Raw genomic sequence first — 18,910 nt, forward strand, 5'->3', positions numbered from 1 at the left:
GTTTCCCTCTCTCTCTGCCCCTCCCCCACTCATGCTCGCTCGCTCTCTCTCTCTCTCTCTCTCTCTGTCTCTCAAAGATGAATAAATGTTAAAAAAATTTTAAAAACCAAAAACCCAGTTATAGATCTGCAAAAAATAAAGAGAAAGGAATCCAAGTATATCACTAATGAAAGCCAATTAATCATGAGAAGAGAGCAACTGAAGAAAGGAACAGAGAAGAACTACAAAAACAACCATAAAACAAGTAACGAAATGGCAGTAAATCCATACTTAATCAATAATTACTTCGAATGTAAATGGACTAAATGCTCCAATCAAAAGACATAAGGCAACAGAATAGATTTTAAAATAATAATAATAAGACCTATCTATATGCTGCCTATAAAACTCATTTCAGACCTAAAGGCACATGTACATTGAAAGTGAAGGGATGGAGAAGCATTTGTTATGCAACCAGAAGTGAAAAGAAAACCAGGATAGCAATATTTATATCAGACAAAATAGACTGTAAAACAAAGACTGTAACAAGCGACAAAGAATAACACTATATAATTATAAACAGAACAATCCAACAAAAAGATACAAAAATTATACACATTTATGCACCCAACTTGAAAGCACCCAAATACAGAAAGCAGTTAATAATGAACATAAAGTAATTGATAGTAATACAATAATAGTGGGGGCTTTAACACCCCACTTACATCAATAGACAGCTCATCCAAACAGAAAATCAATAAGGAAACAGTGGCTTTGAATGACACATTGGATAGATGGATTTCAAGATATATTCAGAACACCCCATCCTAAAACAGCAGAATACACATTCTTTTCAAGTGCACATGGAACATTCTCTAGAATGGATCACATTTTAGGCCACAAAACAAACCTGAACGAATTCAAGATTGAAGTCATACCATGCATCTTTTCTAACCACAACACTATGACACTAGAAATCAACCACAAGAAAAAATCTGGAAAGAAGACAAATACAAGTAATCTACTATTACCCAAAGCAATTAACAAATTTAATGCAATCCCTATCAAAATATCAACAGCATTTTTTTCAGAACTAGAACAAGCAATCATGAAATTTGTATAGAACCACAAAAGACCCTGAATAGCCAAAGCAATCTTGAAAAAGAAAAACAAAGCTGGAGGTATCACAATTCCAGATTTCAAGTTATATTACAAAGCTATAGTAATCAAAATGGTATGGTATTTGCACAAAATACACATTGATCATTGGAACAGAATAGAAAGTCCAGAAATGAACCCATGATTGTATGGTCACTCTTCGATAAAGAGGCAAGAATATGCAATGGGAAAAAGTCTCTTCAACAAATGGTGTTGGGAAAACTGGAGATGCAAAAGAATGAAACTGGACCAATACCTTACACCATACACAAAATAAACTCAACATGGATTAAGGACCTAAATGTGACACCTGAAACCACAAAAATCCTAGAAGAGAGCATAGACAGTAATTTCTCTGACATAGGCTGTAACAGCATTTTTCTAGATATGTCTCCGCAGCCAAGGAAAAGAAGAGCAAAAATAAACTATCAGGACTACATCAAACTAAAAAGCTTCTGCACAGCAAAGGAAACTACCAACAAAACTAAAAGACAATATACTGAATAGGAGAAGATGCAAATGATATCCAATAAAAGGTTAGTATCCAAAATATATAAACAACTTAAATAACTCAACACCAAAAAACCCAAAGAATCCAATTTAAAAGTGGGCAGAAGACATGAACAGACATTTCTCCAAAGAAGACATTCAGATGGCCAACAGACGTAGGAAAAGATGTTCAACATCACTCATCATCAGGGAAATGCAAATCAAAACAGTGAGATATCACCTCACACCTGTTAGAATGGCTCAAATCAAAAACACAAGAAACAAGTGTTAGCAAGGATGTGAAGAAGAAAGGAACCCATAAGCACTGTTGGTGGGACTGCAAACTGGTGCAAATACTGTAGAAGACAGTTATGATTTTTCAAAAAATTAGAAATAGAAGTACCCGGTCTATGACCATACCACCCTGAACATGCCCAATCTCGTCTGATCTCAGAAGGTAAGCAGGGTTGGGCCTGGTTAGTACTTGGATAGGAGAAATAGAACTACCCTACAATCCAGTAATCACACTACTACCCCCAAAATACAAAAACACTATTCAAAAGGATGTATACACCCTTATGTTTATCACATTACCAACAATAGCCAAATTATGGAAACAGCCCAAGTGTCCATCAACTGATGAATGGATAAAGAAGTGGTGGGTATGTATATGTATGTACACATACACACACACACACACACACACACACACACACACACACACAAAATGGAATATTAGCAATACAAAAGAATAAAATCTTGTCATTTGCAACACGGATGGATCCAGAGTATGCTAGGTGAAATAAGTCAATCAGAGAAAGACAAATACCCTATGATTTCACTTAAGTGTGAAATTTCAGAAACAAAACAAATGATCAAAGCAGAAAAAAAGAAACAAACCAAAAAACAGACTCTTAACTTTAGATCACAAACAGATGGTTACCAGAGGGGAGGGAGTGGGAGGATGAATGAAATAGGTGACAGGGATTAAGAGTACACTTATTGTGGGGTGCCTGGCTGGCTCAGTTGGAGGAGCATGTAACTCGCATGTAACTCTTGATGTCGGGGTCCTGAGTTCGAGCCCCATGTTGGGTATGGAGATAACCTAAAAATAAAGAGTACACTTATTGTGGTGAGCACTGAGTAATAGGATTATTTTACACCTGAAACTAATATAAAGTTGTACGTTGACTATACTGAAATTAAAATTTTAAAACATTTTAAGAAATTAAAAGTTTGATATGAAAGAGAGAAGGAATGGTAGCTTTTTAGGGAGGTCAGTGGGAATGTTTAGAGGGCTTGGGGGCCATGTTTCAGGATGACAGAAGAGAGTTGTGAAATTATGTTGTATCTATTATTAACTGTTATATTTGTTGAGGAGAAACTTTCCTCTACCCTGTTAGGTTCAGTTCTTGGGAGTGTGTGAATTAAATCGACAGAAGGCAGATTAACAGAAGAAAAGGCACAGTTTTTAAATAGATCACATCCACAGGAGTAGAAAATACTAAGGCTAAATCCTGAATCAGTAGTTCAGAGTCAGTAGAAGATGAAAACAACCAGGGGAGACTAATGCCAGTTCTGCCAAAGAAGAAAATCTGTAAGCAACATACTGAGGTAGGAAATGGGACAGTCATAGTGATAAGCTGTGGAGGAATCACATGATTAAACACTGGGGAAAAAAGGCCATTGGCAATTAGTAGTCAGTGTTGTCTTTAGAAGTGTAGCTTCAAAAGAGGACAGACACTTGAAGGCATGGGATTGAAGAATGTGCCTTAATTACTGCCTCTTCCATGCAAATTCACCCTTTTGCCTTCTGTGTAAAAATGCACCTGAAGCTTTTGTCAGTACAGGGTGCAGGACACACAGTGCAAGAAAAAGGGGGAGTGCGTTCCCCTTGCAACACCTGCTGTTTCCCCAGTTTGCAGAGCCCAGGGCTTCTCCAGCTCCTCAGCTTCCCTGAGCACCTGCTCCCACACCCAAATGACAAAAAGCAGCTTTAAGGGCACATGGGTGGCTCAGTCGGTTAAGCGTTGGACTCTTGATTTTGGCTCAGGTCATGATCTCATGATTGTGAGATTGAGCCCTGTCTCCGAGCTGGGCATGGAGCCTGCTTAAAATTCTCTCCCTCTCTACTGCTTGTGCTCTTTCGGGGGGTGGGGTGGGGTGGGGTGGGGAGGCACCTTTACCGAGTGCCTTTGGTGTCTAATAGGACATGTTCCTATAAACAGTTTTTCCCCAGCACCCTAAAGCAGGGGTTCAGCAAACTTTTTGTTAAGGGCCAGAATGAATATTTTAAGCTTTGCCAGCCAGTGGGTCCAACGCTACTCTTCTGCCGTAGTACAAAACAGCCACACACAATAAATGAACATAGCTGTGCTCCAATAGAACTTTATTTACAGACACTGACATTTTTACCATGTAACTTTCACATACTAGGAAATATTCAATCCTTTAAAAATGCAGAAGCCATTCTTATTTCCCAGGCTATATAAAAACAGGTGGTAGGCCAGGCTGCAAGCTGGTTTGAGGACTCCTGTCCTAGAGGGCATTATTTCCAGCAAGTTCCTGAGGACTCCTGTCCTAGAGGGCATTATTTCCAGCAAGTTCCATGGGGCAGATTTTCAGTAAGTCCCTCCAGGGTAGCATCATAGCAACTTCCCTGCTCTTCAGTGAGCTGCACTGCCCTCTCCCACAGGGTCCAGATCTCAGCCCGGGGAGTGGGGCTTAGGCGAAGTAGAGATTCTCTTCTTTGGGTGCTGTCTCAGGCCTGGGGGTAATGGCTGCTCCTTATTATCTATTCCCTTCTTGCTACTCGCTGTATCAATTTCTATTGCTGCATAATGCATTACCACAAATTTAGCATTTTAAGACAATAAACACATTATCAGTTTCCACGGGTCAGGAGTTTAGGCTTCACATAAGTGGGTCCTTTTCTCGGTCTCAAGACTGCGGTAATGTTGGCCAGGGCTGTGATCTCATCTGGAGCGGGGGTCCTCTTCCAAGCTCAGTGATTGTTGGCAGAATTCAGTTCTTGTGGTTGTGGGACTGAGGCCCTCCTCTCAGCCCTCTGTTTCCTGATAGGTGACCCTCTCCACCACATGGCAGTTTGCTTTAAGGCTAATGGGAGAGCTCATCTATAGTTTCTACTTCTTGTCTCCTACCTTCAGGCACTCTTTTGTAATCTCTCTTTCAATACAGTCAAGCTTTAGGGATCTCAATCACATCTACATCTAAAATCCCCTCACCTTTGCCATAAAATGTAACTTAATCTTGGGAGTGACTGCTCATCATATTCACAGGCCCCGCCCACACTCTAGGGGAGAGGATTATTTGGGCATGTACATCAGGGATAAGTAATCTTGGGGGCCATCCTAGAAGTCTGCCTACTACAGAAGGGATAAAAATCGTTGGTAAATGTTCAATCTAGCTTTTACATTTTCTTTAATGCTGTTCTCTTCATAGTGTTTTTAAAAATTTCCTATCAAAAGCAAAATTTCAGGATACTCTTAACTCACAAAATGTGTCTTACTGTATTTGTCACGTCAGATGTTGAATGTCTGGTGCTTTAACTCAACCAACCATAGCATTCATGGTTCACAACATTATCCACCAATTCTGCCCTAAGGTGTATTTGTCAAAATGCCAATTTGTTTAAAACAGAAACTTAGATTCATTCAGAATAAAACTGATTTTTCTGTGTAGAAGTTACATAGAGATTATACACTTTATACTGAATACACATAATTATAAATACTCCTATAAAACTCCAATTTGCAGTTAGCATTCTGAGCATTTCTTAACCTGTTATCTTATTTGTATACTATGACATTTGATTCTGTATGATTCAAACAAAGTTAGGAAATTTAGTTTTAAAATGTTTTATTTCAGTTTGTAAAAAAAAAAGTTTGTATGTACAAGACTCAAAGTAAACAGAAAGGCAGCGTTCAATCACAAATGGATGAGACAGTAGTCATTAAATCTCTACTGTGGAAGCATATTTAAGGTACACACTTCAATGTTAGGCAGAAACAATTTTAACTCTGCAGTCCAAGTTCTGAGTTTTGTATCAGATCTGCATAAATAAAACACTTGTGGTCAAATTTTAAGATTGGTAAAGTCAATTTGAAGCTGCTTATATATTGAGTACAGGTTTCACTATTACAAACAGATGTTAACTAACAAAACAATAGTCCTCAAAGATCTCTTTGTCCCATGTCTGTACATTTGTAATGTTTGCTAACTTCCCTTCTTGTAGTTACTCTTCAAATTATAGTCATTATGCATTGAGTTCCCTATGCATCTCACCCATCTCCTTTATCTGAAATAGAGGAAAAAAAGAGAAAACAAATTTAAATAATTTTCCAGTCTTTTGTTCATCCTTAAAATAGTTATAAAAAAAAAAAAAAAGAGGAAAGCAAGATGATTCTCTCCACGTTTATGAGCTCCATTTGGAAAAAGAAAAAATGTACTACAAGGAAGCATGCACTGAATGCACGACCCAAACTACTATTTGGAGGTAAGACGGCCAAAGTGATGGGGAAGTAGCAGGTGAGTTAGATCTTTAAGAATGGATAAGGTCTTTATTAAATGGATGCCATTTTTACATCCAGTAAGAAACAATATATTTTCTTTTTACAGACGAGGAAATTGAAGCTCAGAATTGACTTGTCACAGATCACACAATTAGTTACAACCAGAACTGAGACAAGATGAATGGAAACTACGACCACTGGCAAACATTCTGCTGTGTGCCAAGCAGTGGACCAACACTGTATACAGACTACTGTGTTTAATCCTACAATGGGTCTGTACATATATCCTCATTTTACAGATAAGGAAACATGGAGGCTTAAAGAAGTTAAATAACTTGCCCAGCTAACAAGTAATCGAACCCACATCTATATTGCTCTTGACCACAACACTACATTGTCATTCCAACTTTGTTATGCTTCAGTTCAGGGAGAGTCTGTCCCCCAGACCTGTGGTCACCAAACCAGGTAAGCCAGATGGTCAACTATGGTTTAGGAAAAAAAAAAAAGCTGCAACTTTTCTAGTTCTATTCAATTTTTTTTCCAATACTCTTTTACATTTCTGTGTTTCTTGGTAGAAGATTAGTAAAATGTACATACACAATTACAAATAAATGCATAAATATATAAAAATCAGTGGGTATACTGAAAATGTTATTGACAGAGTTCAGGAACAAGTGTGGTTCACATCCAACTCCAAGCAACTGACATGCTAACAATCTCACACTTTGTCTTCACACTAATGTAGGTGACTAGTTAGCATGGAAGAGACTCATTAGGACATGTATTAAGCTCTTTTTTAATAATTATTTCACTGGAATAAAAACAATAACTCAGGTCATCAGCCACATTAAGTTTCTGTAATGTGAATCCACAGAGTATGCCTCTGAAAGATTCCATTAAAAGTTGACACTTTGTCAAACAAAAATTGCAGGTTTCCTATCCCACTATGCATTGAGGCAGAATTCAATATTAGCTGGTCTGCCATGGAACTCATGAAGGAGAATTTAAGGAAACATTGAAAGACTGTCCCTAAGACCTTAAGGACTATACTATGAAGGGGCTCCAGTATAATGGAGTCCTATCAGTGTCTAGGTAGGTATAGTGATTATCAGGAGTAAGAGATTTAAAAAGGGGCCTTTTTATTAAGTAATCCGTTTACCTCAGCCTTCTCATACTTTGCCATTCTGTTCTTTCTGGAGATAACCTGAATGGAAGAAAAATTGACACATAAAATGTTTTTAATGAACATTATTCCTATCTGAACAAATTTAATTTTAAAATCTACAGATATTATTTCTTAAATTAAAATTTCCCTACTAAACTAAAAAAAACAAAAGTCTATACTTACCATGACGAGACCTAAGTAATATACAGAATTAAAGAGGTTTTTAAAAAATGTTTATTTATTTTTGAGAGAAGGACAGTATACTATGTACGCACGAGCAGAGAAGGGGCAAAGAGAAAGAGGGAGACAGAGAATCCCAAGTAGGCTCTATGCTGTCAGTGCAGAGCCCTATGCATGGCTTGAACTCACAAACTGTGAGATCATGATCCAAGCCAAAGTCAGACACTTAACTGACTGAGCCACTCAGGTGCCCCTAATATACAGAATTGTTGCATCATTATTTTATATACCAGAAACTAATATAACACTGTTTATTATACTTCAACTAAAAAAAAAAAAACTTTGAGCCCAGCCCCCACCAAAATCTTCTGGAACAGTAACAACAAAAAGCCTACAACAACCAGTTAAACAAACCAAAACAAAACAAAACAAAACAAAACAAAAAAACAAAACAAAAAAACAAAACAAAAAAACAAAACAAAAAAAACGCATTGAGAAAACAACAAACAATCTTTAATAATAAAATCTAACGGCCTGTTACGCATTCTTCCACATTTTGCTCCATCCTAATACAAACATACACAAAACCATACATGAGTTTTGGGAAAGGGGGAAGTCTAAAAAAATGGGATCATACAGTATCATTTCCCTCTTTGCACAGCCTATATCAACATCATAGGAACCTTCCGATGAGCAAAAGCTATAAATTGCACTCATTCTTTTTAACAGCTTTATTCCATAACATAGATATTCCACAATCTGCTCATCCATTTTCCTACAGGGATGCACTCAAATTGTTTCCAGATTCACCCTTACGAGCAACAGTGCAATATATAACCTATACTGTCCTTCCTATGTACCTGTGCTTTCATTTCTATAGGACAATTTGATTTCTAGGATTCTCTCGTGTTTATTTCCCATCTGGATTTCTTCTGTGAATCATCTATCTGTGCCATTTGCTATTCTTGATAGCAAATTTTCTCCTCTAAGAATTCATATATTATGCATAACTATCTTTTTTGTTTTATGCATCATGGATATTTCCCCCCAGCATATCATGGCTATTTTTCACTTTATAATATCTTTGCCATAAAAAATGTTTAATTTCAACTTAGTCAAATATGTAACTTTTCATTCATGGACTCTAGGTTTCTTGCCTTGCTTGGTTTCCTTTACCACAAGGTTGTACAAACATTTCCTAAATTAATTTTGAGGCTTGTTCTATTTTTCAACATTTGTTACTATAATCCATCGGGAATTTGTTTGAACATGGGCACCCTGCTCCATAATGTACCATTCCCAGAGTTGGGCAATATGGCCTGCCCTGGGAGGGTGAAATAGAAATTCAACTTTTGTTTTCGTCCAGATGGATAGCCAAGTATGATGATTCCACTGAACTGAAAATTTAAGTTTTCACATACCCTCAAATCTATTTCTGAATTATGCTATGTTGTTAAGATTTCCAAATGCTGAGCATCCTTGTATTTCTAGAATAAATCCTGTCCAGGTGGTACCTTCTTCTGCTGAGGCACCGCTAAATTAAATTTGCTAATCTTTTGTTTAGAATCGTTCCTCATATTTACCACTTTTAACCCTTTCCATGCTAACTTTAATAATTGGTGTTCTGTTGTTTCATTTCATTGAACAGTTTGGGAGTTCAGGTATTTTGCACTGATGCTGGCAGGGCTGTTGGACTGTTTGCAGCAAGAGAACTAAAGGACATTTGCTGCTTGATGGCAACGTAACTGACCCGTGCGGTGCTCAGCTATGAGCTTTTCTCAGATTAGTATCCTTTCTTACTTCATAAAGTGACTGTTTTATAAAAAAGGGCCAGATGCAAGAGATTCATTCACTATAGAGCATTATAAAAACTGAAGATTTTGCTTCATTAATATGTTCTAAAATATGGAGATAGTTCTCTCACGTTGTCACCTTTTCTTGAAAAAATATGCCTTCAAATGGCTGGGTGGCTCAGTTGGTTGAGCCTCTGACTCTTGATTTTGGCTCAGGTCATCATCCAGGGTCATGGGATCAAGGCCTGCACTGGGCTCTTCACTGACAGTGCAAAGCCTGCTCAGGATTCTCTCTTTCTGCCCCCTCTCTCTCTTCCCCACTCCTGCACACTCTCTCTCTAAAATAAAATAAAATAAAAAAAGAAAAAAAGAAAGTGGACTTGTTCTACACTCACCAGCACAACGATTCCAGCAATAATTGCAAGTGTCACAACTACAATGACAGCAATAATACCAGCTTGCAGACCCTGCATTGAAAATTCAGGTGGTTTTTCATCAACATAGTAAATTGCAGTTCGCCCGGGATCCAGATCCAATAGCTCCCCGTTTACTCTCAGATCCATTTTATTGGAATGGAACAAGGATTCGTCTTTAACCTATATTTAGAAGGAGAAAAGCAATTTAAAATATTTAAGAAAACCTACCATGGCCACATAGGATTAGATGCCAATTATACATGGAAAGAACTGCTGTCAAGGGTCTTTTTGGTTTCAGCGGTAACAATCGCGTACGCTGAAACTTCAAAAAAACTTTTTATTGTGGCAAATTTTCAAACACATGAAAGTAGAAAGAACAACATAACGAAATCTCATGTACCTATCATCTGGAGTCAACAATATAAACAGATGGCCAACCTTACTTAATCCATTCTTCCTTCTCTCTTTCCTCCCTTCCTCCTCCCCCTGGGCCACATTACTTTGAAGCAAATCCCAGGTTTCATCAGAAAATGGCTCAGTGTAGGGGTGCCTGGGTGACTCAGTAGGTTAAGCGTCTGTCTTCGGCTCAGGTCATGATCTCACAGTTTGTGAGTTCGAGCCCCTAGTTGGACTCTGTGCCGAGAGCTCAGAGTCTGGAGCCTGCTTCGGATTCTGTGTCTCCCTCTCTCTCTGCTCCTCCCATGCTCATGCTCTGTCTCTCTCTCAAAAATAAATAAACATTAAAAAATATTTTTTAATAAAAAAACATAGCTCACTATGTTAATTTATTTTTTTGATAACACATTCAAGTCAAAACAAACTATTTTAATCACACTACTGGGGCGCCTGGGTGGCGCAGTTGGTTAAGCGTCCGACTTCAGCCAGGTCACGATCTCGCGGTCCGTGAGTTCGAGCCCCGCGTCGGGCTCTGGGCTGATGGCTCAGAGCCTGGAGCCTGTTTCCGATTCTGTGTCTCCCTCTCTCTCTGCCCCTCCCCCGTTCATGCTCTGTCTCTCTCTGTCCCAAAAATAAATAAAAAACGTTGAAAAAAAAAAATCACACTAGTTACATAGCACTTCTTATATCACCTCTTGTTCATGGACATTATAATGGAGAAGAGGCTATCCACATAAACTAAGTAACTACCAAGGATACAACAGGTAAGAATTATGAGAGAAGATATTCTCTCATACACAACAAACAGGTCAGAAAGGTGTTTGCAGAAGGTGCAAGGCAGAGATGAGGATGTTATTAATTGCAGCACAAGAATCATGTGGAGAACAGAGGTGTGGTTGATATGTAAGTGAAGAAAAAGATAACGAAAGAAGGGGCGCCTGGGTGGGTGGCTCAGTCAGTTAAGTGTCTGACTTAATTTTAGCTCAGGCCATGAGCTCCAGTTTGTAAGATTGAGCCCTGTGTCAGTCTCTGTGCTGAGAGTGGAGCCTGCTTTAAGATTCTCTCTCTCCCCCTCTCTCTCTGCCCCTCCCCAGCTTGTGTGCTCTCCAAAATAAATAAATAAACTTAAAAAAGAAAAGAAAAAAAAGACGATGAAAGATCCTGAATCCATTGAAGCATGGCATACAACATTGCATTCATAAAGCAGTTTTTAAAATTTTTTTTATTTATTCTTGACAGAGAGACAGGGTGTGAGCAGGGGAGGAACATAAGAGAGAGGGAGACACAGAATCTGAAGCAGGCTCCAGGCTCTGAGTCAGCACAGTGCCTGATGTGGGGCTCGAACTCGCAAACCACGAGATCATGACCTGAGCCAAAGTCGGATGCTCAGCCAACTAAGCCACCCAGGTGCCCCTAGCATTGCATTTCTAAACACAGGAATTAAATGAGGAAGATTATACTCACATCTTTTTCAAAATAATAAGCCACATCAGCTATGTCCACATCATTCTGAGTTTTCTGAGATGAATTCTGCACCAGATCAATAGTGATAAGATCATTCTCATACTGGGGGAAAATATGAAAAATACAAATTAATACCAACACAACCAAAATCATGTAAAAATATTACTGTCAATAATCAGAATATTTAGTTTTTTATTTTCTATAATCTAAATGTGTCAGTGTTCCTTTCCATTAGCGGGTAACTGAATTTATAACTAATAATGTAAAACTCTTTGGAAGTTTTAAAATCTATCCAAGGGAAGTAAGACAGCTACACAACTAAAAATAATTATGATGCATATTTTCTTTCTAAAAGAGAATTTTCTTCTGCCCAAAAGATTTCAAACAAGATCTTAAAGTATCTTAGTTGGGTGGCACCTGGCTGGCTCAGTCAATAGAGCATGTGACTCTTGATCTTAGGGTCATGAGTTCAAGCCTCACATTGGGCACAGAGCTTACTTTAAAAAAAGAAGCAAAGGGGCACCCGGATGGCTCAGTCAGTTAAGTTTCTGACTCTTGGGGGATGCCTGGGTGGCTCAGTCGGTTGAGCATCCGACTTCAGCTCAGGTCATGATCTCACAGCTCGTGAGTTCGTGCCCCGCGTCGGGCTCTGGTGCTGACAGCTCGGAGCCTGAAGCCCGCTTCGGATTCTGTGTCTCCCTCTCTCTCTGCCCCAACCCACTTGCATTCTGTCTCGTCTCTCTCAAAAATAAACATTAAAAAAAAAAAAATTAAAAAAAAAAAAAAAAAGGTTTCTGACTCTCGATTTCCACTCAGTCATGGTCTCACAGGTTATGGGTTCAAGCCCTGCACTGGGCTCTGTGCCGACAGTATGGAGCCTGCCTGGGATTCTCTGCCTCTCCCTCTCTCTCTGTCCTTCCGCTACTTGACCTCTCTCTCTCTCTCCCCCAGGATAAATAAGTAAACTTTAAATAAAAACAAAATAAAAAAATAAAGCACCTTATTTGGTTAGAACTACTTTTAAAATAAAATACTAAAGAAATACAATCCAAAATGCAGTATGCATTTACCACATTCTGCTTTTAAGGAGCAAAAAAATATATTCCTTCCTGTCCTTGAAAAAGTTCCATTACACTATTCAAGTATTTTTCAACCAGAGTTCAAAGAGTCAAGGAAGGGGTAACCTGGTTAAGAATTAGCTCCTTAAACCAAAGAAGATGGGAGCTAGGTGGCATCCTAAAGAAAATGTACCAAAAGCAATCATTGAGAGAGGTTTCCCAGGCTAAAATGACTGGCATGCATGACGGAAATTAGAGATACTACATTTTCCTTAAGGGTAAACTTGAGGTTTTCAAAGGCTATGGAAGGAAAAGAACAGGAAATCTGAATTAAGCGTCCAGGGTTTAAACTGGTATTCAAGTGCAGTTTAACCACTATCAAAATTCATATCCAAACCATACTATCCCACCAACTTTCTGCAAAAGCTCACTTTAAAAAAAAACAAAAATCTTACCAGAATGTTTGTGATATATTTTGGATCTAGTTGATAACGAGTTGTGATTACCTCCTTAAGTGCACTGTAAATAATTAAAAACCTGTGTTTTAAAAAAAGTGTACTAAACAACATTAAGAAGCATTACTTTTTAACTAAGCAGGTAGCTCAAGCTCTAGAACTGTCATTAACCAAACTTGTTTTAAAAATTTTATGCCATTTTGCAACTACTAATAATTGATTCAGGCTAGAATCATCCATTGATGCTAAAATAATTGAGTTCTAGTTTGATTAGAAATGGGATATTTACACAGTACCCAAGTATCTGCCCATGTTATATTTATTAATTACAAAGAAGTAAACAGTAACTCTACCTTACAAACCTAATATATATATATCCCCTTAACTACAGTTAACATCGCTAATAAAGGGACAAGACATCAGGTGCTTCCTAATGTGAAGTACTGAAAAGAACATAAGATCACTTACGCAGTTTTTCTGTCAAAAATGTTTAGCTTGCACAGATAAATCCTAATCTGAGGGACATTCTATGAACTAATTTGCCTATACTCTTCACAAATATCAATGTAATGAAGGACCAACGAAGGCCAAGACAGTGTTCCATATCAAAAAGGACTGAAGAATCACAACTAAATGCAATGCATGATCTCAGATTGCATTCTGGGTCAAAGGGGGAAACAACTGCCATAAAGATCAACACTGGGAAAAGTGGCACAATTTGGTGTTAACATTAAATTTCCTGAATTTGGTAACTGTAGAGTGGTTATAGAAAAAAGTGCCTTTCGGGGCGCCTGGCTGGCTCAGTCAGTAGAGCATGCGACTCTCCTCTTGAGGTTGTGAGTTTGATTCCCTCATTGCACGTAGAGATTACAAGAAAGAGAAAGAAACTAAAAGAGTGCCTTTTGTTCCTAGGAAAAGATACATTAAAGTATTTAGGGGTAAAGGGGCATGATATCTACAACTTGCTCTCAAATGGTTCCAGAAAAAAAACATCTATACGTGTTTAGATAGATATAAAAAGCACACACACACATACACATTTAAAAAGAAAGTGGGGCAAAATGTTCATTGGTGACTGGTGAATCTGAGTGAAGACTCCTATAGGAATCTGTATTATTCTTACAACTCTATTTCCAAAATAAGGTTAAAATATTACTTATAGTATCTTATTTTTCATAAATATGAAAAAGCATTAAGACTTGTTTTCCTTTTTCTAATGGTGTAGAACGAAGATCTGAGTATTAACTGTGCAAATAGAATGCACTTAATAGTACGTACGTCTGTAAACTTTTAATATCATAAGGTGTTTCTCTTGTTTTGTGTTTTAGTTCAATGATGATCCAGCTGTAAAGTAAAAAGACAGTATTTATTGATTGACTAATAGGAAAATTCCCAAGTGAAATTACAGTATAATTAACAGAAAAGGGTTTATGCAATAGGTATGCCCTTAATTTTTTCCTTGGCCTTCACACATTGCTCATAAAGCACTCATCCAGGAGAGAACACCCTTCCAACAGGTCAACCTCTGGCGCTGGGCCACTATACTCAAGGTCACGTAAAGCCAAGGCTTAGCTGCTCACGCTGGGTCACGTTCAAGGGAACAGACAAAAAGGCACCGAGTGAAACAGAGAAAAGTGACCATGAGGCTTCAGAACACCAAAGGAGAGAGTGCCTGCTTTGGTCTTGATAACTTTCCAGCTCTAATCACTTTTTAAATAAAAATTTTTTTCCTTAAGCTAGCTTGAGTATGCTTCCACTCCTTTTTATTGCATGAGCCCGAGACAACCACACCTCGTTTTAAAACGCAATAAATAGGCAAATACATAAACAGCTTAAATTTTTCATATACATTTAACACTAATCCAACTTTAAAATCTGAACAGTGTTAAGTAAAAATGTAAGAGGAAAATCCTTGTTTAGTAGGCTACTATAAGAAACAATTCTTAAAATAACAAAAATATCTTGCTAGTGAATTCATAAAAGTATCTCTGGAAAGTTATATAATACGCTGGTGACATCGGTTCTGTGGAAGTAAACTGGGTAGCTGCGGGGGGGGGGTGGTTTGAGAAAAAAAATGGAAGCTTTTCACTGTATACCCTTTTCTACCTTTTGAATTCTAAACCACCAAATCACATTACATACTCAAAGATAAATGTCATTAAACGAATCTGAAAAGCATGAAAACAAGGAACATTTGACAGCTCAACTCACTAGGTCCTCACGCGTTCGGAGCAGGATATTTCCGTGTCCTTATCAGTTCTTCTGACCCCAGCAGTGTTTACACACCAGCATGTGGTGGTGCCATTGCACTGCTTGGCTTTAAAGAGCCCCTTCTCATCACAGTCGGGATCATAAAGCCCATCATTATTTTGGAAAGCCCCCTCAGGTCTCGCTCTTCTCCCAGACTTTGTGCCAGTCATTTCTGCTTTCATCACCAGACATTTGGTTGCCACTGAAAAGAAAGCTTCATGTCATACTGAAAAGTAACTGCAGTTTTATGCATAAGGAAAAACATTTTAATTTAACTCCAAACTCCCAGAGCCAAAGATTATTGCAGACTTACATGGTTCCATATTCACTTTCTAAGTTTTCAGATGGTTCAGCTACAGGAGATAATTTTGACAAAATAACATGATTCAAATTTGAACCAAAAAAAAAAAAAACAAAAAACACAACACTTCCCAACTCAAGACACATCAATTAAGGAAGGCTAAACCAAAATACAGTTTAAAGGCAATGAGGATATTCTACTCACGTTTTGAGCAAATGACAGAATTTTGTGCACCAATTGAAGTACACTCGCACTGACCATGTGTGTTCAAAGAGCAGTTTGTGGTCAGTTTGTAGTTTTCACAGACACATCCTAGATAAATTAAAAAACAAAATCCCACTTTAAAATGTGGATCCAACTATGAACTCTAGTGTCCCAGCTAAATTATGTTCTAATAATAATGCTTAAGTTATAGGGCCACAAAGCCTTAAAAAATGGTCCTGAATGTTTTATTTTTCAGCTGTAATTTGAGTGGCTGATATCATGGTGAATAGTTTGTATATATTATACAGACATATAGTCTAATTGCATGCATTCCCATTTTGATTTTTTTAAACCAAGAATACAGCCCTCCAAACATCATATTCAGCCTTATCTCCATGATGATACTCTCAGTCTCAGATCCTTCCCTCCTCCTGTTCTGTTAGATAAACCCTTGCTTGTCAGCTACTGACTCATTTCCCGAAAATCAACAATTGCAATTCTAGGATCTGTAAGTAACTCACATTTCCTCCCTCCTCCCAGCCCATTTTCTTAAAATCTGAACTTTAAAGATTTAAGCTTAGTGGGAATATATTCAGCCCTTGGACAACTTTATACCTTAGAAAAATTATACTTTCGGTGAATTTAGGGGTCACTTTTGTTTCTGGGCTTCCTAACTAAACTGAATTCTAAGTTCCCAATTTTGAAGGTGATATTAAGCAGCTTATCCTGGGTATTAGTGCCAGTTTAATAGTCATTATCTTTCACTATCTCAAAACCTCATTTTAATTTCAAATTGGCAAGCCCCTCTAATTTCGTTTATTTGTGTAGCTAAGAGAATACAATCATTAACAAAAATTACTGTGACAAACCAAAGAATTTTTATATTGATCCTTCATCTCAAGTTGGCTTTAATTATTCCCTGTTTAAATTATAATTGATATGAACCACCTATATAATCGGTCCAGCACTAAACTCCATATTGGGATCACAAAAGGAGATAGTGGCTGTCCTCCAAGAGTTAAAGTCTTATGCAGCACTCTACTATACCTGCTCCAAAGCCCATTTTCATGCCCAAGGGATGTGGAAATTTAGAACAGACCAATCATGTACAGGATTTCTGAACATACTCTATAGCAACTATCATCACTTTAAAACAATTTAAGATTAAGTACTTAGCCTTAAACTGGAGCTAGAAAAACATGAGTTAATTAAACTGCATAGTTTGAAAGTGTAATGAATTAAGCCCAGGCCCTGTTGGTGAAGGTCTAAAGACCTTTCCAGAAAGCTTCCGCCAACTGCCACTTTACTTCTGGCCACCATCTTACCATCAAGAGATGGCAGCCAAGATGTTTATAACAAACTAAGAAAAATGTAATCAAACCATATGTCCAATGTTCGGATAATGGCGTGACCTTCCACACCAGGGACTGTTCCTTCACCACTTAAATTGTGGTTTCCAACATTAAAAGAAAAGGAAAATCTGGATGTTATGTGGGAGTAAACACACACACACACACCCACCCACCAAGATATAAAACTGTGTTTCGGTTACAGCAACGTTTAAAGCAATGTCTAAAAAGTATAGTCAGTTATTAGGAGATTCTCTTGAAGCGGTCAGATTGTGAGTTTTTCTTTTTATTCTTTACAATTACCGATATTTCTGGGTTCCTACAATAAACTTGGCATTACCTACACGATCCTTAAAGAAGTGGAAACACCCACTCTCACATCCCAGGTAGTCGAGGCCCAGGACGACTTGCTACCCGCGCAGATGCGCAGCGGGCCCCACGGCCTCCCCGCAGCCACCTGCCCCCGCCCGAGACCCACATCCGGGGCCAGCCTCAGGTGCCCGGGGGAGGAGGGGCCGGGCCATCTTCGCCACCGACTCCCCTCCCGGCCGCGGCTGGTTCCGCCACACTAGGACCCCAAGCGGGCGCCTCGGCGGGAGTAGGTGGGCGCGCCCAGACGTGGCGCGGCCGCCGCGCCTCCCCAAGCCCTCCAGGCCCACTCTGAGGCCAAGGAGTTACCGAACGAGGCCACTTCGTTCACTGACTCCCCGCCCCTGCTCCGGGCCATTTCCCTAGACAGCGGTGCAAAGCAGCATAGTGAGGAGGTTTCCTCCTCGCCGTGCGAGCGGGAGCCTTCCCACCGCCTGCAGAGCGCAGAGGGCCTGGGTTGCTGCAGCCCCGCGCCATCTGCTCCAGACGGGAAAGCGCGGCCGGCCGCCCCTTCCCCACCATCTCCGTCTCGGATGCCGTGGGACGTCCCCACCCGGCCGCAGCCCACAACTCTGCTCCTTACCTTTCTGAGCCGCGGCCACCGCCGCGGTGGCCGCCGCGAGCAGGAGCCCGAACGCGAGAACCTGGGGGAGCGCCATACTGTGCGACAGAGGCGCGAGGCGGGCTGGGGTCTCGCGGGAGGGCGTGCGGAGGAAGCGGGGCGCTGGGAACCGGCGGACGGGTGTGGGTTGCGCGGGTCAGCGTCGGGAGGACGGCGGAGAGCTATACCCGCACCGCACCGACGGTGCGAGCTCCCCGAGGAACTGCTCGCTCTGAACGCGCGGCGGGGCGGAGCAGACCTGCGGGACCTGGCGGCCCCGCCTCCCGGGCCCTGCCCCGGGCTGCACACCTCAGCCGCAGGTCTCCGGCGATGAGTCACCGCCTGGGGGCGGGGGAGAGAGAACGAGTAAGCTCCCCTCCCCCACACCTGGCGAGGCCGTCGGGGGTGGGGGTGGGGGTGGGGGGGGCGCCACCCCGTCCCCAGGTGTACGTGGGCGGCGCCCCGCCCCACGCCGCCAGCAGGTGCTTCCTGCAGTGGCTGCTGGTGGGGCTGGAGGGGCCGTGGGCTATGACCTTGACAGCCGGCAGGGAGCCTTGGTAGCTACGGAGAAAATTTCAAAAAACTGAGGCTTCCCTTTACCAGAAGGAGCACGACTCTGAAACCTTGAAGAAATGAGGTCTGAAGGAAAGAGTGAGGGGTCTGGGAAGGCGGAAGCTAAAATGGAATGTAAAGGGAAGCTGGAGAACCGTCGGAACAACAATAAAAAAGTCGACCTTTGAACTTTACCTGG

The 18,910-nt window shown here is 40.1% G+C and overlaps 1 protein-coding gene across 1 annotated transcript; it reads right to left on the reverse strand.

Annotated features, from left to right (window-relative positions):
- Positions 1 to 3,998: 3,998 nt before the first annotated feature.
- On the reverse strand, positions 3,999 to 18,429 carry EPCAM (epithelial cell adhesion molecule). The gene is made up of 9 exons (XM_025932220.2): positions 18,142 to 18,429; positions 15,841 to 15,948; positions 15,297 to 15,537; positions 14,364 to 14,429; positions 13,086 to 13,149; positions 11,573 to 11,674; positions 9,692 to 9,892; positions 7,318 to 7,362; positions 3,999 to 5,944 (listed from the first exon to the last, which is right to left on the reverse strand). Exons 1-9 carry the CDS (start codon positions 18,215 to 18,217, stop codon positions 5,903 to 5,905), a joined length of 945 nt encoding a protein of 314 aa, XP_025788005.1. The 5' UTR covers positions 18,218 to 18,429; the 3' UTR covers positions 3,999 to 5,902.
- Positions 18,430 to 18,910: the final 481 nt, after the last annotated feature.

This window comes from Puma concolor, chromosome A3 (assembly GCF_028749965.1).
Source record: "Puma concolor isolate L17-30 chromosome A3, mPumCon1.1.hap2, whole genome shotgun sequence".
Classification (NCBI taxonomy): Eukaryota; Metazoa; Chordata; class Mammalia; order Carnivora; family Felidae; genus Puma; species Puma concolor.

Bases quoted from the DNA above. Each gene is read 5' to 3' on its own strand.
- EPCAM (XM_025932220.2), bottom strand. From the start codon at position 18,217: ATGGCGCTCCCCCAGGTTCTCGCGTTCGGGCTCCTGCTCGCGGCGGCC. The intron at 15,538-15,840 runs GTGAGTAGAATA...CTTTCTTTTCAG, and splicing joins TTCTGTCATTTGCTCAAAAC to TGGCAACCAAATGTCTGGTG. The intron at 7,363-9,691 runs GTGAGTGTAGAA...TCTTCCATTCAG, and splicing joins TTGCTGGAATCGTTGTGCTG to GTTATCTCCAGAAAGAACAG.